Genomic DNA, 21,985 nt, shown 5'->3' with positions numbered 1-21,985 from the left:
CTCGTCCGATCCATCTTCTGGGGAAGATGATGTTGAGGTGTTGACGAACAATAATGTGAAAGTGGGCTGGCGCTCTATCATGCATCAGCCACATTACCTGTTGTATTGCCAAAGGCACATTCTGAAGCAAGAGAGGCAGTGTGTTCTGCAGGAATTCCAGATATGTCTGTCCGTTAAGGCATTGTGGAAGAACAGATGGTCCAAGTAGGTGGTTGCCAATAATCCCTGCCCAAACATTGATGCTGAACCGTTGCTGATGAGACAATTCAACCATTCCCCGAGGATTGGCTGTAGCCCACAGATGACGATTGTGTAGGTTGACGATGCCATCCCTACCAAAGGTCGCTTCATCGGTGAAGAAGACTGACGACAGAAATCCCAATATGGTGGTGGCCTGTTGCAGAAACCAGTAACAAAACAGTTCCCTTGGAGGAAAATCTGCTGTAGATAATCCCTGCACATGTTGCAGGTGATAGGAATTGCAGCGGTTTTCAAGTAGGATACACAACACTGTTGCTTGGCTTACACCATGCTGGCGGGCCACTTGCCTGGAGCTTGTACTGGGGTTGTTCTCAATATCGTGTAGCACATGTTTCTCCAGATCTGGTGTACGCACATGCCACGGCCGCCCTCCATGTTCGCCTGTATGAAAGGACCCATGTTCACAGAAACACCCATAAATGGCTGCAAAGGTTTTGTGGTTTGGGTGGTGCTGTCTGTCCTGTACATGGCTTGATAAATCCGTGCAGCCTCTCGACAGTTTCCATCTGCTTGACCGTATACGAAGACCATCTCGGCTTGTTCCCGGTATGAATAACGGACCATGGTGCTTCGACGTAGCTCCAATCACACAATCTGCAACACAAAAAAGCACACTGTGAGTGTTGTTATGAGAGAATGATGTAGTTCTTCAGTGCCATCTACCTTGGCAAATATGCTTTTCCAGACATATGTTTATATAAACTTTTTTGTTCCTTTACCTGTCAGGAATCCCCTCCTGAAGTTTGTTCCTATAGCTTCTGTTCACCCTGTATATTAATCTAGTATTTAGATTCACACTATATAATTGTTTAACTGTAATCTCATTAATAACTATATTATTACTAACAATGAAAACTATACCTGTGGCCCACTGAAAGCTGAACTCCCAATGTTTATGTACACGACCATGGATTTTATCATGAAGTTAGCTGTGTAGGACATATTTCATGTAGGTGCAGAAGAAATAATATAATATAACTCAATATTCAAACCAAGAACCCATTGTGGTAATGTTTTCTTTTCCTATAGATTTCTTTCATGTAGAACAACATGATTATTTCCATGAAAATAAAGACTATTTCATGCCGTATGTTGTGAATATGAACTTTTTTAATGTTCACTTTTCATCAAAAGTTCTTTTAAATAAGTAATTAATTAATAACATTAGTGGTACATAACTTGACAATTCGATCTGTGTTGTTTTGGAAAATATACATGTTATAGAGAACGTACAGGCATGCTAAAATATGGTGTTAGAAGTATTAGATTGTTTACCGCAAATTAATTATAACAGTTCAATTGTTTCCAACTCTCAAATCGAAATATAGAAATTTCCAGTCAAAAAAAAATGTGTAAAAGCAACATGTAATTATATGTGCTTACAAGCCTGGTTTGTCCAATTGCTCAAACACATGGCAGTTCTTTTGTCAGGGAATAGCCAATAATTAAAACATTAGAGGTGCTAACAGGTGAAAATGGTATAATCATAAGGTGAAGTCCTAGTTCATCAGGTTGTGCATCTTATTGTGGGAGAGAGACCTGCTGCTCAGGTAGCCTTGCAATTTTAGATGTAACTTAAAAATATTTCATATTTACTTACAAACAGTGTTTGAAACTGAACTTCAATATTTAGATACTATTTGGGAACTAATGCATAACTTCTGTTGCCAAAGCTGACAATTTAGTCAACTTATGTATAGAGTAAACCATACATTTCAGTGGTGTTTAGGACCAGACAATAAGAAACAAAAATTTATACAATGTTCGACAGTATAAGGAACACAAATTGGTGCTGTGAAGCTAGTCATCTTGGATATGAATCCAGGCTAAGGCATTCTTTTTAGTTGTTCTCTGTAATATTTCATCAAGGATTTAAACTTATAGTCACAGTGAAACTAAAGTTGGGTTGAGTTGGTGTTTTTTTTTAAGTACACTTTGTGCACAGTAAGGCTAATCAGGACTGGACCTACAGTTCCGAACCACTATGTGCCTCCACTGGGTATCGAACCCAGGACCCCTTGATTACACGGCATCGACGCTACCACCATGCCATCGGGGAGGTCCTCAGCAGTGAAACTAAAGAAGTATAAAGGAAATAGTCCATTGTAGTATGAAAATATGAAATAGTCCATACTTCTACACTTAAAATAGACAAGATAACATGCAAATTTTCCACCATTTTTATAAGAATCAGAATTTCCTTCTCCAGAAAGAGCAGCTGTTGAATTCCAAACCTGCAACTGCTAATTTTGAACACCGCTTACAAATCATGTGTCAATGGAATGATCGCTTTGTGCATTTCCATGTTAAGAACCAAGCAAAAATACCATAAAGGATTCTCATGGTCCGAAATCCTTTAAGGCTGTTTTTGTGCAGTGTTTAGCACATGATGTGGTTCCAGATTCCTTCATGGTTCCAGGTGCAACTGATGAGCGAGCAGGAGTGGCAGCAGGCGCAGGTACTTGCCAACGTCCACCAAGCGTTTGATGTGAGCGATGCTGAAGCGGACGACAGCGAAAGTATATTCAGCGCAGCGGAAATGCTGTCACCATCAGGCCACACGGATGCCCAGACCCTTGCTATGATGCTGCAGGAACAGCTGGATGCCATCAATAATGAAATTAGGTGAGTATTTCTTCCATTTGCAGCTTGTTCTGACAGTGTCCTACCAGTATGGTCTGCTGAGGAGAGAAGTAATCCAATATGGCATGGATAGTGGAAGCACCCAAGCTGTTTTGGCTGTAGTATAGCCAATGTTTTGACAGTTAATGTTAATGATAATCCAATGCTATGTTGGAACCATTCTCTTCTCATGAGCATCTAAACTTGATGTTTATGATTTCATAGCAATAACAATATGAACATGAAGCAAAATCATCTGATAATTCTTTCCTGCACTTCCGAAAGAAGAATGCAATCCAGAGAAAGTTTTATGCCTTTTGCCACCACTGCAGTGGACACTAATATATTTTCAAGAAATTAGATTTCAACGTAAATGGTATAACATGTTTTTGTAAATTTGCCTCTTTTTTGGGGGGGGACGTTGAACGTGCAATTTGGTCATTTTTATTAAGTACTTAAGTTTCAAATTTTCATTTTTCCAGAAAAATCTCCGGTATACTTTTTGAATGCATACAGGATACAAATGGATATATATGTGATGTGTGTGTGTGTTAGTGCCAGGAGTTAAGAAACTTCCCACGGTCTGGTGTAAAGTGAAAGAATAATGGAGGATCTTGAACTATATTTATCTATTTATCTTCATATATAATGTCTTGGACATTGGAATTTAGTCCCAAAGAAGAGAAATACATGATGAATGATGATAAAATATTCCACATCTACCCATTGCAAGGGTAGTGGTTGTATGGTTTAGTAACTTGTGAACTACTCTTCATAAAAAGTTTAGCGCATGTGCATCTGACATTTCTTCTCCAAGGGTAGATAAAATAATTTTAGAAAACTTTTCATCATCAGTATGTCTGAAATAACAATAAAAAATCACAAACCATCATAGTCTAGTTAGTAAGATACTTGACTCACTTGGAAAATCCAGGTTCGATTCCCAGGGTTTATGGTCTGATATGGTTCATTAAGGGCAGATGGAACAGTTTGTATCCACCCAGAAGTGAGGACCTAAAACTGCTCTGACCTTTCCTCGTGGTCTGGGGAGAGAAGAGGTTTGTGCGCTGGATGGTAGTAGGAGGAGGAGAAAACTTAGCATTATGCTTATGGGAGTATTATTTTACTTGCTCTCTTGGGAATATCAAACTGCAGATGCCACAGAAAAGCACATGAATGAAAGAGGACAGATTAAAGATTTTATTGGTAGGTGGAAAATTTGAAACTTCCATTTGATTAGCCGTAATTTGAAGTTGAAGTTCTTGCATTTTTTTCTCCATAAGGAATACATTGTTTCTGAAAATTCTTACTCATCATATTTTTCAAACATTGTGTCTAGCTTAATAATCAGCTTTAAAAATGCTTTCACTTGCAACATGAGGAGAAATTTATACTCTCTAGTTCACCATTTTTTTTATTTTTTTATATATAGTAGCAATGCCCATTCCGATGATATTGAAATAAATGCACACCTGGTGCGAAACTGTCACTCTTCGCCTTAATAGCTGTACCTTTGACTTTTACAAAAACTAATAATAATAATCTACAATACTTCAAGAGTGTTGTGCAATTCCAACACTGCCTCTCACATTATTACCTGCATTAATGAGCTTCCATAAATGTTACTGAATCACTTTAATTTTTAAAACATTATTGTTGGTACAGGTTGATTCAGGAAGAGAAGCAGAGTACAGAGGCCAGGGCAGAGGAGCTGGAATCTCGAGTGGGAAGTCTGGAACACATGAATTTGCTAGTCCGTGGGAGGAGTTTCGAGAGAACTTCACCACCCCTCAGCGGTCGTTCAACACCAAAGTCTCATCATTCTCCACAACGGGATTACCTCCATAAGTATCACACCGTAAGTTTTTCTGAATGTTCTTTTTTGGTTTTACATTATCCATATTTTTATTTTCTTATAATGCAGATGTGAGGAAACCTTTTAAGGAGGATATAATTTTAATTTGGTCTTCCCTGTACGAGGTTAAATGTTGCCATAATTTTAGCTCCTGAGAATTCTTTCTTCTTATTCATTTCATACACGTGAGCTGTGCTTTAGGCTTTATTGGTGGTAGGAAAGTTGACACTCATGATCTTCACACAATTGTACATACCATTACATTCATCTGGTTATGCATTGAGAAAAGTGTGGTATCTGGATGCAGATCTCGAATTTACGGTCTCTATTGTTGAAATGTAGTACCAGTTCTTCCTGAAAATGTAAGATAAATCCAGTATAACTCATATCAGGCAATATAAAAATTTGGTGCCATTTACTCAGACCTCTTTTATTTGGTCTCGTTGTCATTCAGGTCTCGAGTAGTTGATGCCTCCCAGCAGCCTCTCCTAGTGAAAACCCCATTTGCAGATAGAGGCCCAGGGTTGTAGCCCTCCAAGTCCCCCTCCCCTAAATTTGAATTTGACAGGCAACTCAATGGTGGACAGGTTTAGTGAATCAAGGATTCCTACTTTGAATCCTGGGTATTCAATGAATGTTCCATCAAGTTTTATTCCCTCATCTATTTCATCAATTTGTCATTCTTCCTCATCATTCTGAATAACCTAGAGAAGTAGAAAATCAAGGCAAATGTCTCAAAAATTCACAGGAAACATTACTGCAAAATATTTACTAATTTGTACTGCACTGTACAAAGAAAGAAACTGAGTTTGTTCAAAACATAAACATGAAGGAAAAAGATAAAATGCATCGCATCCTAAATTTTCTTTATACTCTGCTGACTCGAATAGCACATGCAGGCATGTACACATACAATCTCTTGGTACCTCAAAACTAATGATAGTTCCTATTTGTTCATTTGTACTCCATAGTCTGTCTCTTTATATCCATCATACTCTTGGACTGCTTTCAAGTGAACAGATAGGTTGGGATCCTAACCATACCTCAAAACAGTTGAAGTTACAAATTACAACACAATAATACACTCTTTTAATATTATAATTTGAAGAGTTATTTTAGTTATGACAAAACTCTGCATTGTCTCCAATGGTTGTAAATCAGGTGATTATTCTAATTAATAAATATAGCCACCACATTGTTTAATTAGTCATTTATGTACTCATATACAATTCAGATCCTAATTGGATGCAAGTTCAGGGTGATCTTCAGAGGACACGTTTAGGAACAGTCAGTTACAAAATTCACAGAAGCTCTCATAACACTGGCAGTGTAAATAATAAACGATTTACCTCCTCCCTCCTATTTTGCATTTAATCAAAGTCACACAAGTTTCAGTAATGGAACAATGAGAATCCCCCACTTATTCCATGAGAGATTTGTTGAAAAGGTTATCTCGGGCTATCGACTAGGTGATTTGTGGAGAGGATTCCAAGCTATCGTATCGAGAGCTAACATCACTGAAGATTAGTGCGATGTTAGGTCTTGAAAGCTTGGAATCCTTTCCACTACTCACGTGGTCAATAACCTGAGAGAATCTTTTTGTCATTCGTCACCAGGAAAGCTTCAAGACTTACTACAAGAGATTAGTATTTTCTAATTGTGAATTTAATCTTTCATACTAATGCAACATTTTTTCACCAGTGCACTACCCTAATGTAAAGCAAAGATTGAATAACAATTTATGATTAATCAAATACACTCAAATGTGCACTTCTTTAAAGTAAGTAGTATTTGGAGAAATAAGAAATGTTTGTTGGCATTGCAGCTGTGAATTCAAACATGAAACTCTTATTCAGTTTATTTCCATCTTTTCATCCTCTGCCTACCTTCATTATCACATCCATACTTTGTTTCAACTTCATCAATGATGTTTTCATATTTTTCTTTGTCTCATAGTAGATCTGAAAATGTCATCAGATCAGTTATATATATCATTCATATGGAAGGCCAATCTATCTCGCCAAGACATAAATTGATACATATTTTAATAATGGTATATTTCTCTCTTCAGTTTATTGTAGTTGAAAAATTGCTCCTTGAATTTTCTTGTTTATGTTCTGTTCCTATCATACACATGCACATACGCACACACACAGACAGAACAGAACAGATACCTGCCACCACTGGCAAATGTCTTCTCACCAGCCTGCCAGTCTAATCAAGTTAATCTAGCATTTATTATTATCATCCTTGCAATTAACCTGAAGAGATAGAAAAGTGAACTTTGATATGCAAAATACAAGTACTGCATGCACCATTTCAGAACACTGACTGTACAGAAATTCAGTCATTTCCAAAATACATGAAAATTGCCACAGGTCATAGATATGTATGTAAATTGCAGGAAGTAGCTTTCATTATGCCATTCAAGATATTCCGAAGCTGCATCAGCTACCTGCTACCTTTCCTGTCTCCCGTCACAGACTTGCAACTCCACTACCAAAATTGTTTGTGCGTGTGTGTGTGTGTGTGTACGTAGATTGTTCCGTTGTGTCACATGATAAAAAAAACTATTCACCTTGTTGTGTGACCTTTTTTTTTTCAATTTTTTCTTAACTTCTGCACTGTATGTGTGTTTTTTACCGCAGTTGTCTTTTAAGATTGCTATTGAGGTGGAAGGCTAGTTTTTTATTACTCTTATTCTTACCTTTTGTATCCTTATGCAATGCGGGACCTAGTTGTTACTTAGAACTCTTGTCTTGCAGTGTTTCTTTTTTGACTATGCATCAAGATTCAATAAATACTCCACAGAGTATATACGAAACCTTCAACCAATTTACATGCTGGAACAGAATATGTTAATATTGGAATGCGATGAGATATGATTAGATTCAATAATAGATATTAAAAATAAATTATTGTTGTTATTTTTTGTTTTTGGAATGTGGCATTAACAAAATTATTAGCAGTAATTGTTGTTCTCTTTGTTCCTCATCATCTGTTTTCTCTTTTTTCTCCCCTTGGGGCTAACTGAATTGCTGTTTGTAATGACTGTTTTTCTAGGCCCCAGCTTCTATGTCACCAGCTCACCTGCATCAGTATGCCTCTCTCAGTCCGGGCCATCTTTCCGAATCACTGCCTGCTAGCCAGGTTTGTATAGGGCACGGTTTTCCTGCACCCATCACCCAGCTACAACCTTTCGCCTACCCATGTATGGATGAGTTTCATTGTTTTTTTTTACTACATCTCATTTTTTCAGCTGCAGTTTTGTGCACCTAGGATTGTCATCCACTTTTCCTTTTAAATGTATATACAATGACATGTGTGCGTGTGTATATATACATACATTACTTATGTAAACACATTTGTATGTGTGTGTATATACATACAACACACAAAGGAAGTCGGTTTTGGAATGCCTGTAATTATATTTAAAGCCTGTTGTTTTCCTGTAATTTCCTTTGCAGTGCATCTTAAAACCCCATGATGTTTAGCACAAGCACGTTTTATGAGTTGGATTGTCTTGTTATCATTTTTCTGTTTGCTCCCTCGGATGTGTTGTGTGTTGTCTCCTGATTCTTTTTTTTCCTATGAGAGCAGTGGGAGTGAGATATTTCAGTTTCATGTGCATCTTTTATTATCCATGATACTACGTGCAGCTTCCCTCTCTTTAAATCTCAACAGAATATACTTTAGCGAAATGCTTGACAAGCTGCATACACATCTCCTTATACAGTAGTTTTCAGTATCTGTAGGTCACTTTCCAGATTTTTCAGTGATGTGAGTTTAGTACCATTAATGTAATTATTTGTATTTTCTTAAGAAACTAGGTGAAGAAGAAAAAGTAATGCTGGTCACCTGTTATTTTTAACATGTTTATCTCTCTTGTAGTGTGCTTCTAGTAGTATTGTTTTCATAATTATGTTTTTGTAGAAAATCATTCGCTTGTATCATAAGGTAATTTTAGGCAGATTTGTGAAGTATCCTCTCTTAGAATAAATTTTTAAAAAATGTCTGTAGTTATTTTGTAGATCTTTTTTATAGTACAGTAGGATATATACATATATTGTCCAGTATACATTCATTTTAGTTCAATTAATGTGTTCTGCAATTGTAATTCAATAACAGAATGTAGCATGAGCTATCCAGTTTTTCCATGTATATATCTTTCAAAGTAATTCAGTAGGTTCATCACTCATCTTTCAGTGTGAATGTGTGATTGAATGCGAAAGAGAGAAAAAATAAAGAATTAAGAAATTATTGATTGAATGTTGTAACTTTTCTTCACTCACTGCATTTGAATTCTCTTCCAGACTCTATCCTTTGTTAAAGAACAAAATGCTTGGCTTCTGCTTATTCTGAGTTGAATCAATGTAAGCAGCTCATGAAGCTTTGTTATTTTTTGCCAAGATATTATTATTACTTTTTTTAAATGCCTGTTTATATAAGAGCTGTGAAATTTCTTAAAAAGCTGATAACTATTTCAACATGAGCCAGTGTAGCATTTTGTTTTCCCTGTTCAAGAGTACTTGCGTGAATGAGAGTGTGCGTGCCGATCCCTTGGGTGGGTGTGAGGGTTGTGTCTTGAGTGTGTGGAAACTGTTAAGGGAGATTTTCACTCCCGCAGAAGATTTCAAGCTTTGATTCAGACATCATGATGTGCCTACAGCTCCAGTTGGCTCCGCCATCTGCGGAGCTTTCGAAGGAGGATATTAGGTCAATGAAGCCGGAGAGCAGCCCTCCAACATCGAGGTCATTACGTTTGGAGAGAGTGGCTCAAGCCCTTGCGCAGAGTTCCGAAGAACTTCGGAGGTAAGTCATTTACATTTCCATGAATTTGGCTTGGTGCTTGGTTTATCTAAACAAAAAGAAGTATATTAATCTTTAGAACAACAATGAGAGCATCGTTAACTTGAGAGACACACAAAAATTTCCAGTTCAACACGCATTTGGAAATGCCTTTAAAAAAAATAATTTTTTGCCATTACTTCTCTTTCTTTTGAATGCTTTAGAATGATACTTATTTTACACTCACTGTATTGGCTTGTATGTTAAACTGGTTAACCTGGTGAAAGTTTTTGTAATCTGTACAGGAGAAACAATTCTGGACATGACTTCTTTTTTTTTGTTGTTGCAGTGATGGCGGATATTTGCTACTTCAGCAAATTTCTTTCATGTAACATATTCATTATTCTGTTTTGCTTGTTATGTGATGGTTAATTTAAGAGTGAAACGGCTTCATTAGTGTTGTTTTTCTCCTTGTGCAGAACAGCTGTGCATAATGCTGCCTCAACCCAGGCTAACACAGAGGCTACTACTGGTATAACTCAGGACCATGTGTCATTCAGGTTACTAATTACATTAACTGCATGGAGTGGACGAGACATTAATAGATAGCAATCTCTTTTGGCTCTGTTCTTCCCCACACAGTCCACCATGCTCAAGGTTATTTTTTGTCTTCTGAAAGGCAGTAGCATGAACATACTTTACTAAATAACATTGCTTATTCATGTTTTGGGGAATCAAGTAACATGGTAGAAAATGAATACACTTATCCACAGAACTGACCCGGGTGCAAGTCCTGGTCGAGTGCATTTTTCACTGAAATTTCTACATATCTATTAGTTCATCCCTAAGAATATATATATTTTTTTTAATTTCACATAGATGAGTCAGTGCTTCCTTTCAGTGTATTTACATTTCTTAATTTGTGAAAATGAAAAAATCCAAACCATGCATTGTTCATAAGTTTTACTTTGCATATTATTGTTTATGGGAGAAGGTTATTTTTACTTTCTATTTTTGGTTATTTTACATTGCTTTTCTACTGCTCAAGTTTATCGCAGCAATGAAGATGAATGACAAACTGATAAAACAAAACGGATGACTGGACAAACACACATGTAACATAGATGTCTTAACCAAGGTTTGAAACCTGGGACTTCTGGCTTCGTAGCATGTTATTGTTGATCCCCTTTGCCATACAGGCTGGCTATGAAGTTATTTTTAAATAAAATTAAAATATAATTTGAATATCGTCATATCAGTTTAACTACATCCCCAATTGTTCTAAGTTAACTCGCAGAGGCACCAATACATACTGTTCCAAGTAAACTCACTTCTATGACAGTGCGTCATTACTAAGATTTTCATTAAAAGCTATTGAGCAATTCACTGTCACACATGTGTGCAAGAATGTTTGATCTTACTTTAAATGACTGGACAAACACACATGTAACATAGATGTCTTAACCAAGGTTTGAAACCTGGGACTTCTGGCTTCGTAGCATGTTATTGTTGATCCCCTTTGCCATACAGGCTGGCATGAAGTTATTTTTAAATAAAATTAAAATATAATTTGAATATCGTCATATCAGTTTAACTACATCCCCAATACATACTGTTCCAAGTAAACTCACTTTGATGACAGTGCGTCATTACTAAGATTTTCATTAAAAGCTATTGAGCAATTCACTGTCACACATGTGTGCAAGAATGTTTGATCTTACTTTAAATATTTGCTTACATTGCCTATGGTAAACACTGTAAACATGTTCTTCAGTATGTCTTTAATAAAGAATAGATTCTGTTGGAATGATATACTCCCGACCAGTAACTGAAGTTTAAATATGATCTTGCTGCTGAATTTCCAGCCCTTTCAATGTGCAGAATCTGAATTGGAACAATGTTCGAGGCACAGAGCCAAAAGAGAAACCATTAATCCTGTTAGTGACTGCCAGTGTACACTACCCGAGCACATATAGGCCCATACCCAGCCTTCAGGCTCGGTTCTTAAAACCAGCTGTTCCCAGTGCAAAATTAGTTATCAACACTTAACCAGTTTGATGTGTATGTATGTATGTAGACACATGCAGAATTCTTAGCTACCACAGCTTGATGTTATTGCAAGCTTTATTATTATTATTATTTTGTTTTAATTTCATAGCTTTATTAAAATATGTGTTGCTGTTGCATTCCAGAGGTTGCCATTTACAAGAAAGAAATTGGTCAGATGGATTTTTTGAAAATTTAGTATTACACATAGTTAATCCATACAAAAGAAGATGAGGGTAAAAAAAATGTTCATCTAGCTAAAGGTTGTAGTTATATGCAGACAGGCATGTATCCAGAATTTTCTTTACAGCAGGGGAGGGGTGCTAAACAACATTTTTAAAGGGCTTAGAGGACCCCTTCCAGCAAGGAATAAAAATTGGATAAGTAAATGTTCTATTAGACCAAACATGCCTCTTTGTATTGTGATTAGGTAAATACTTAATGTTACTGTGTTGTCATCTTTGATGTGCCCTCTTGAACAATTCCCAACCTGAGATTCAAATGAGGCACTTGTTTTATATCCAGAATGTTTTTTGATCATGACAATGCCATCACAAGAGCTTGATTGCCTGAGTACTGGTTTCCTGTAGCCTTCCATGATGCAATATTTCAATAGTTGCAAGGATTGCCGCCTCGCTCCAGCAGGCATTGTTTTATGGAATATCTAGTCCCAAACCTGGATTAGAAAAGGAAAAGGGTTCGGGTAAGAGAGATTACTGTACTCCATAAAACCCAAAAGCAGAACAGCCAAGCTCTCCAAGACCAGAAACAGAAAGGAGGGAGCCACACCATTTGGCTACAATGTAGGCCAATCCGCTTCACATTTGAAACCAAAATGTGTAAATGAAGGACATGAGAGAGAGAGCTGGACAGATCACTATAACTGAGGATATGGTTCATTGAACTTCGAATGTGAGAGGTCTAAATTGGCAAGAACATGAAATTGTTGGAGAAATTAAGGAAGCAAAAGTGAAGTACTTCACAATAACAGAAAGAACGAATGTAATGGAATTGAAGAATTTGATGAATACTTTCTACTGTTTTGTTGTGCAGCACCAAGAGCTAAGGCAGGAGTGGCATGTATGATGCATAAGGATAGAAAGGACAATATCAATGGATGGAAATTTATAAGTGAGAGATAATGGCTGTAGATATTTTAGAACAGAGAGAAGAATTGATGCTAGTAATAGTACATGCCCCAAATGAAGCTTTATGAACTACTATAAAGAGAACTATCCTAAAAGATATGAATGGTACAGTTGGAAACAGACCAGAATGCTGGTGAAAAGTAATAGGGAAGCATGTATTGTATTTTAACATTATTTTATTGGTCATGTGTCATATTCATTATACTTGTTTAATGTACACTAAATGCTGAGCACAATATATTCTGAATTATCTGACATTTCATTTATCCAAAATGAGAACATGCCCATCAAATTCAGGTAAACGAGTTTATTTCTATTGTACTTGAGAAACAAATAATGCATACAAGATTTGAAAGGGGTGCTTCAAAACTACATTTCTTGGGTTTTACCTTATGGAAGATAATATACTGTGTAATACATTAATTACATGTCCCCTTTTATCAAACTTTCTAAGGATAGAAATTGAATATCAGAATACATTTTTACCAATTGTGATAAAAGTTTTGAAATTTTTAATTTCAGCAACACATTAAGTATCAGTCAGCAAGTGTTCGTGTAATACAGGGTGATTATAAAGTCCCATGACATTTTTGGGAAATCAGCGACTAATAACAAAATTAATGGAACTCAGTACAGAAGACACACCCAAGTCACAAAAGTAACGCTTTTCCACATGACCGCCACAAAAGTAACACTTTTCCACGTGACCTCCACAAAATTAACACTTTTCCACATGACCTCCATCAATTTCAAAACAAGTGCCCAACGGGACAAGGCATCATTATACGAGGGGGGGCTGGAAAGTTCGTGAAATCACCCAGAAGGAATACAGCTGGAACAACCATTTTAATACATTTTTCAAGGTATTCCTCCCGAAGCTCAATACACGTTTCACAACAATGTTTCAACATTTGTAACCCTTTCAAATAGAAGGTTTTGTCCTGCCATGCAAAACAGCCCTCCACCTCCTCAACCAGTGCCTCTTCGGGCGGAAAATGTGTGCCCTTGAGATGTTTTTTGAGGTTTGGAAAGAGGTGATAGTCGGATGGGGCGATATCAGGGGAATAGGGTGTGTGGGGTACACAGGTAAAGCCCAGATCCGCCAGCAATTGCATGGTTTGATGGGCCTTGTGCGAGGGCGCATTGTCCTGGAGAAATTGCACACCACGGCTCACTTTTCCCCGACGTTTTTCCTTCAGAGCCACCTTCAATTCAATCAAATATTGGGAATAAACAGCAGCACTGATGTTTTCACCCTGTTTAAGATATTTTATGGGGATGACACCGTCCTTATCCCAAAAGACCGATGCCAGAACCTTCCCTGCTGACCTTTGACTTCGGAACTTTTTCGGTCGAGGAGACCCACTGTGGCGCATCTCCATGGGTTGCTTTTTAGTCTGTGGATCATAATGGTGAATACATGTTTCATCTTCAGTCACCAGACAGCGCAAAAAATCATAAGGGTGTTGAAATTTGCGCACGATCTCCCGTGACATCTGCACTCGTGTTCTCTTCTGGTCAGCATTCAGACATTTTGGGTTCCATTTCGCACTGAGCTTCCGCATGTCCAGATACTCTGATATTATGACACCCACACACTCACGCAATATCCCCAGATACGCAGCAATGGTTTTGGTGGATATGCGCTTATCCTCCATGAACATGTCGTGCACTTTGACAATGTTTTCCCTAGTCACTGCACTTGCAGGCCTGCCAGAGCGGGGTTCATCTTCAGTCTCACCATGTCCAGTCCTAAAACGCCTCACCCATTTGGCTACTGTTGTATATCCTGGGGGATTTGTCTTGCAACACGAAAAACTTGATGACGCTGCGAAGCTCATTCTTCTCAAATTTCCTTAGGTCCTCCGCCATCTCTTCTTACTGAACGTGAAACAAAAAAAATAACAATGACAAAAGGATCATATGCAGGATAAGAGGTTTACAATATATGCTCTTTCTAATGGCTACAACAATTTGTTTCAATTTTTATTTCTTCTGGGTGATTTCATGAACTTTCCAGCCCCCCCTCGTACACATTCTCAAACATAGCCGGAGTGATCATCTCGCATGCATTTCGCATGCATTCTTTCAACACTGTGAGATTGGCAACCTTAGTTTTGTAGACCTTCTCTTTGATAAAACCAATCCAGTGGGGTAAGATCAGGTGAACGGGATGCCCACATACAAAGAGATCCTCTTCCTATCCACCTGTTGGGAAAGGTGGTGTTGAGGTACTCTCGAACAGTGGTTGCAAAGTGGGGCGGTGCACCATCTTGTTGGAAGATCACTGTACCAAGGATACCATGATCCAACAACTGCGACTCTAGGAACAGTTGTAACGTGTCGAGGTAAGTGCCTCCATTGATTGTTTGTTCCACAAACATGAATTTCCCATAGACTTTTTGTTTGGTCATGCCGAACCAGACATTCACTTTCAGAGTGTCCCTTTGCCATTCGATGGTATCATTGGGTGGCTCATTACCCCATATTCGACAATTATGACGGTTCACATGTCCACGAACGTGGAATGTAGCCTTGTCGCTGAAAAGGATGTTGTCGATTAACTGTTCCTGATGTGCAGCCTCACAGAGATCGAAACACATTGCCCATCGTGCAGCATAATCCTCAGCTTCCATTTTGTGCATTACCTGGATACGGTATGCTTTCTTTTTCAAGGTGTAGTGCAACACTTTCCAGACAGTCGACTGTGGTATCCCAAGTTCACGACTTAAACGGCGGGTGGATGAGCGAGGACTCCGTTCAATGGCATCATAGATATTTTGCACCTTCTCGTTGGATATGGGTAACCGACCTGTGTGTTTCTCATCCACTATGGACCCTGTGCATATGAATTTGTTTACCAGTAACTGGATATTTCCTAGTGCTGGAGCTGGTTTCCTGAACCTTCGTTCCAACATATCCCAAACCTCCCTGTACGTTCTACCTCTTAGATGTTCCGAAACAATTGCTATACGCTCTTCTAATGTAAACATTTTGGTACCTGTAAAGAGAAATAAGATCGGTTAACGTTTTCTCACAAATGTCATGGGACTTTATAATCACCCTGTATAGTAAATGGCATCCTCTGAAGTATTGTTCAGTATAAAATTTCTTGCAATTTTTGTAATTTGTGCTGTTGTTATGGCTACAAGCTAGCTGATATGATTTTGTTATTATTATTTGTTAGTAATAGTGTGAATGAATTGACTGTTTGTGTAGCTTCTTTTTGCTTGTTCTGTTTATACCTTAGCACAGAATAGATTTTTTTTTTTTACTTAACAGAAATAATAGATACTCCAGTAACATCACATGACTTGAGGTTTCAACATACAGTTTTCTTTTTCTTTTTTTTTTCTTTTTCTGTTCTGTTATATACGAGTGGTATAATTCAACACCAGCCATCAAGTTGTTCTGGCACAAACGTCAAACCATTCAAATGGTTATCAAAGGGTCACAGTAGTGGTAGAGTTCAAAAAATACTTTTATGAGTTACATGTTTTTTATGTAGGACTTCCTTGGGTGACAGTTCGCACTCCACACCTTCTCCTTTGTCTTCTGCCAACAGCAGTCAAGATTCGCTGCACAAAAACATGCCGCAGAAGAAGAAGGGAATCAAGTCCTCCCTTGGCCGCTTCTTCAGCAAAAAAGAGAAGGTAAGAGCCTTTACTGCTCCATAGACTGTAGATAGGGATGAGCTGATACTGATGCCGATAACCTGGTGGTATCGGTATCCAAAAGTATCAGCAGATACCAGTGATATCAGTATTTGAAAGTAATTGTTTCAATTTTATCACCTATACTGGCCAGTACTTTTACAAAGTTTTGGTATCTTGTACTATCTGCAAAATGCTACACTATCCTAAATATCCTTGAAATTATTCAAAATTTTCTATGATTTTGCAATGGTATTGTGTGAAAAATGCTGTTTGTGATTAAATGCAACTATTGTGACAATATTCTGATGTAGTTCTTGGAATATTTTAAAAGAAAACTTCATTAAATCAGTGTGGTATAATTGCAATGTTGGAATGTTTATGTACTAAAAGTATTCATTATTATGATCAACTTTTAATTAAGGGCTCAGTGGTAAAACATGGTGACATTTTGGTCATTATTGAGTTACAAAGTAAAAAGAGAGATCCTTCAATTTTCAAGTGTAATGGCCATGTCATGCAATCTGCATTGGACTCATTGAATGCTTCTGAAATTGGTAAACACAACACGAAAACAGTTTATCTACAGTATAGCTTCTAATAATATTTCTGCTTAATAAGCTCAATAGTGACCAAAATGTCACCATGTTTTACAGCCAATTGTTCCGTCAGTAGAAACCTGTTAAGAGTATTGGCATTGGTGTTGGTTCAAAGTGGTAACAGCTGAGCTCTTATCGTAGCCATATTGTGAAAAGATATGTGAAAATATGTGATTCCACCAGACATTTAACCTGGGCCTTGCAGCCTAGGCATTTCCACAATTTAGATTTTTCTGAAAGTTTCTATAACAGTTTCAGGTATACTACGATTTCCTGTTGTCCCCTATTGAACATTGCAAGAAAAATCTATCGTTTGTATTAGGTATGGAAATAAATTCTCGGCTCCTAAATTAATTTCCTATTATACTTTACTGTTGCTAATATTCAAAGTGGAACTTTCCCTGGCCACTCCAATACCAAACCATTTACTGGCAGTGGAACTAAGGTGATGGCTCTATTCATTGGGTTGGAAAGTTCTGCATCAAGTGGCTGATTCCCTTGACTTGGCCCCTGCAGCACAACCTAGTGGACTAATCTCTTAAAAATAAACTCAAAATTCCATTGTTTATTTGCAGCATCATGTGATTTGTGCTCATATATGGGTGTTGAGTCTCCCAACTCCCCCCTGTGAATTGCAATGTTCATCATAAATAGTAAAACAATCTCCTTAATTTGGAGTCGATAACAGAAATAATTAATCAAATGTTTCAATAATATAATTAAAACACATGATTTGTGAAAAATAGAAGAGAAAGAACTTTGCCTGATTTTCACTCACCAGGTATATACAAGGGGGTGTGTGTGTGGAGGGGTAGGGGGTTGAATTGATGCCAATGTATCAGTATCGAAAAGTATAGATTGGAGTCTTGTGCAGGGTGTGCAAAAATGCCATGTTGCACTCCGTGCAGAGTGCAAATTATGCAAAATTCAAGTTTCCATTTATTTTGCACCAATATTGTTTGGAAGAGCTGTATTTTGCAATTACCTAAGGTGTATTTTAATATTCTCATTTAAATCTTGGATATACACACGCATATATTTATACATGCATGTAAATTGCTAATAAAATGATTAAATTATTATTTTTATGATTTCCGTTCAATTTTATATCAATGACCTGACACTCTCCCCCACCCAAAATTTCTGATGATGTCCTTGTGCTCATGTGTATGTGTTAGGTTCAAGACCATTGAATTTTTCTCTTGTATATTTCCAGGTCAAGGCCAAGGAGGCATCAATGCTCGTCTCAGCAGAATCCTCAGGGATGGCATCGGTGTACGGGGATGGCGACATCAGTGGAGCTGACACACTCAGTTTAAGTGGAGTTCTCGGTCAGAAGGGAGACTTCGATAGAAGAAAAAAGAAGAAGTAAGTAGATTTTCATAATGCATTGAAGTTCACAGGTTCTATGTTGGTTTTGTATTAATGTTGTGTTCCAGCGTAAACACCCTTAGGTAAAATTAGAACACACAGTTCTGTGATTGATTTATATGAGGGCTGTTCAATAAAGAATGATCATTATTATTTTTATTTTTTTTTGACAACATAACTTTACTCATCCTCATAATTTTCATCTTTTGCACTTGTCCCAACATTTTTGCCAGTCTTCAAAGACATGCCGGAAGCCGTTTGTTGATAGGTCATTCAGAATCGCCTCCACAGCCCTCACTATTGCTTGTGATAATGGAAAATCCCTGGAGTAAGGGCATCTCTTCAAAAGAAAAAAGTGGCATGGTGATATGTCTGGACTTCACCTGCTTTGAAATAAACTCCTTGTCTTCCTGTAACATCATCTTCAACTGTGAACAAACATGCATGTGAACGTCCTGTTATTTGGGCATGAGCAATCTTACAACCCACTGTGTACAAACACATCTTGTGTGTATTTTTTCTCTTGCCTACATCGCAGTGCCACCCCATGAAATTTTCAGTATTTCTGATAGCACTCTTAATGTTTATCGACGATCTTCCCTCAGAATTAAAGTAGGCCTGTTGATGTTTTCTTCTGTAAGATTCTGGCTGGAGTTCCGCGTCCACCTTCGAGCTGTGTTATATGAGAGAACAAACTCTCCATAGGCCTCTGCTGATGATTTGTTCAGACAAAAGCAAAATGCTGCTGCATATTGTTTGTTGTGTGTTACCAACATTATTGCCATAGGCAGAACTGAACGTCTCAACCTGCACAGCTGTCACAGGCACATTACGTTAATAAGAAGACAATTCTTTAAAGTCAAACAATGAAACTAGTACCATGTGTACATTACACCTTAGGCTAACAATGTAACATAAAATTAACAACTTATCACTAGAAATTACGTTAATAAGAAGACAATTCTTTATTGAACAGCCATGTAAATTGCATTTAAAGGTGCAGCTAAAGGCAAAGTGTATTTTGCTCATATTATCAAAATTTATCTGAAATGGAAACTATATTTGAGAGCAGTTGATATTATACCATATTCTTTGGTTTTTGTTACATACTATACCTGTAACTTTTTTTTAATTTAGTGTTAGTATTTGGTGCTTCCGTGCAACAGAAGTGAGTTGATATGTTATTTCTATGTCTCAAAATGCTGTTATCAACACTAATAATAAAAATGTTCAGACTGAGAAGTCCAAGTTTGTTTTAAGTACACTTTTATGCACAGATAGACTAATTAGGATGGAATCTACATTCTTTTAAAGTGGGATCCAAACCACTATGTTCCTATTCCTGGTGGCAATTTGAACCCTTTGATTACAAAGCAACATTACCACGAGGAAGGTTCTAGACTGAGAATGTGTGAAATCCTACATCCACATCTCGTATGTTACATTATTGTCTGGAACCTCATTTCCATGTGCTATATCTACGTGTTCTCCAGGTTTAATACATTATTTATTTAGCTTACGAATCCGTACTGAACATTCATGTCAGCTTGAAACCTTTTTTTTTTTTTTGTGTGTGTGTGTTTTGTTGTTGTTTTTACATGGAGCACATTCAAAATTGTTACATATGACATAAAATTATTGCTTATGACATCATCAATCCATGTTATGTAATTCTTCTTCAATAGGCATGAACTTCTAGCAGAAGCTATGAAGGCCGGGACTCCGTTTGCTCTTTGGAATGGTCCAACGATAGTAGCCTGGTTGGAGTTGTGGGTGGGTATGCCTGCATGGTATGTGGCAGCTTGCAGAGCGAACGTGAAGTCCGGAGCAATTATGAGTGCATTAAGTGACACCGAAATCCAAAGAGAAATAGGAATAAGGTAAAATTATATTATGCTCTGAATCTCAGTCAAGATGCTCACGTCGTAATCATCTTAACTATTTTAGTTTTAGTTAATTTTCAAATGTAGTCTGGTTAGCTGCAAGCATTCGCGGCAACACTGACTTAAAAAACTCTGATTTCTTTTTTGTTCTGTCAAATGTTTAACATTAACTCTACAGATTTTTTTCATTTTGCAGTCCTCGCAACTTTCTACCTGTAATACAAATTTTATATATATGGTAACATTGATTCCATAGCAAAAATTTGATGAGAAGGCTTTGAAAAACTTCAGTCTGTAACTAACTGGAGCCCATTGTTTTAGAACTTTAATGAACTGTTATTGGTCACAATTGAAGAAATTGAAGCCAATATGCATGGAAATAATACTGTTAAAATTTGAATTGGAAGATATATTCCTAGTAAAGATATACATATAATACATAGTGTGCTTCACTCATCACAAGAGACTAAGAGTAATAGTCTAAAATTTATCTGCTAGAAACATAGGAATTTTAGAAATGCATAGATGTGCATATTAAGAAAGCATAACATAAATACCAAATTATATTAAGAAAATATCTAACAATGTTACAGTGATCAGTGCGTAAGATACACATTTTAAGAATGCAGGGTGTATCAAGATGGACTTCGACAACCTATAAAGGGTTTAAATACGAGGGTTGACATAATAATCCAGACAGATTTTATTTCTCCACAATGAAGGCATGTATTTCAATGGTTGGCATTTCATTTTTCAACATAGTCCCCCAACACTTCCACACATTTCTTCCAATGGTCCACGAGTTTTCGTATTCCCGCAGTAAAGAAATCTTTGGACTGGGTCCTGAAACACTCGAGAACTGCACTCTGAACCTCATCATCACCCTTAAAATGTTGTCCTCCCAAATGCTCCTACAGGGGGCCAAACAGATGAAAGTCACTAGGTGCGACTGTAGGCAGGATGAGGAAGTATGTCCCAGCCCAATTTTATGATGGTGGAGATGGTCAGATTGGCGGTGTGTGGCTGTGCATTGTCATGTTGCAGAATGACTCCTATGGTGGACAGTCCAGATCTCTTCTTGTGAATAGCATGGTGAACACTGCCACAGAGGAAGTCAGAGTAGTATGCAGCATTAACAGTTTGTCCCTTGTGTAGGAAATCAACATGGACAATGCCATGACCTTTCCCGCGGACGGCTGTGTTCTGAACTTTTTGGGTGGAGTCATCTAACATCTTCACGGCCTTCCTGAAAGTGTTTACACCATTCAAACACTGATGAAAGTGCCATTGTGTCATATTTAAAGATCGCCGTGAGTTGTTGATAAATGTCTTGAGGTGACTGCACCCTCTTTCACAAGAAATGTCATGATTATATGCTGTTCCACTGACACTGAGATCTCCTTCTCTGCCATCTTGCATATTTTGGCAGTAAATTGAGGCTGATGGTTACAACTTCCTCCACTGAATGGTGACACCATACAGACCGCAATATGTCAGTATCAGTTGCCTGGCTGCAATCACGGCCCTGAAATAAAAGAAGTTCGGATTATTATCTGTCAACCCTTGTATATATTCAGAGGATGCACAAAATGCCACAACAGGCCAGAATGTTTGATGTATAATTCATCCAAGAGCATCACCTGTCTCCTGGATAATTCGTTGCACTTGGGATCAATATAGTTATGTACTTGGTGTGGAGCTTGCTCATTGAGTGTTTTGATGCAAAGAGAGAACTACAATCTCTTATCCAACAATATGA

At 37.5% G+C, this 21,985-nt stretch overlaps 1 protein-coding gene across 13 annotated transcripts in view; it reads left to right on the top strand.

The window, feature by feature from the left end:
* Nucleotides 1-21,985, top strand: part of Liprin-alpha (PTPRF interacting protein alpha) — a 575,925-nt gene that overhangs the window by 542,950 nt on the left and 10,990 nt on the right. For 4 of the 13 annotated variants that reach the window (XM_083119079.1, XM_083119077.1, XM_083119083.1 and 1 more), the window contains exons 14-20: nucleotides 2,681-2,886; nucleotides 4,540-4,741; nucleotides 7,802-7,888; nucleotides 9,366-9,550; nucleotides 16,229-16,373; nucleotides 18,189-18,340; nucleotides 20,029-20,223. In XM_083119079.1, the coding sequence (XP_082975205.1) occupies nucleotides 2,681-2,886; nucleotides 4,540-4,741; nucleotides 7,802-7,888; nucleotides 9,366-9,550; nucleotides 16,229-16,373; nucleotides 18,189-18,340; nucleotides 20,029-20,223 (1,172 nt within the window). The remainder of the gene's footprint in view (nucleotides 1-2,680; nucleotides 2,887-4,539; nucleotides 4,742-7,801; nucleotides 7,889-9,365; nucleotides 9,551-16,228; nucleotides 16,374-18,188; nucleotides 18,341-20,028; nucleotides 20,224-21,985) is intronic. The other 9 variants (XM_083119089.1, XM_083119088.1, XM_083119080.1 and 6 more) reach the window with 8 other exon arrangements.

Source organism: Lepisma saccharinum, chromosome 3 (assembly GCF_977018435.1).
Source record: "Lepisma saccharinum chromosome 3, izLepSacc3.1, whole genome shotgun sequence".
NCBI lineage: Eukaryota > Metazoa > Arthropoda > Insecta > Zygentoma > Lepismatidae > Lepisma > Lepisma saccharinum.
The sequence above is the reverse complement of the archived record's forward strand: the minus strand, read 5'-3'. Positions and strand labels throughout refer to the sequence as shown.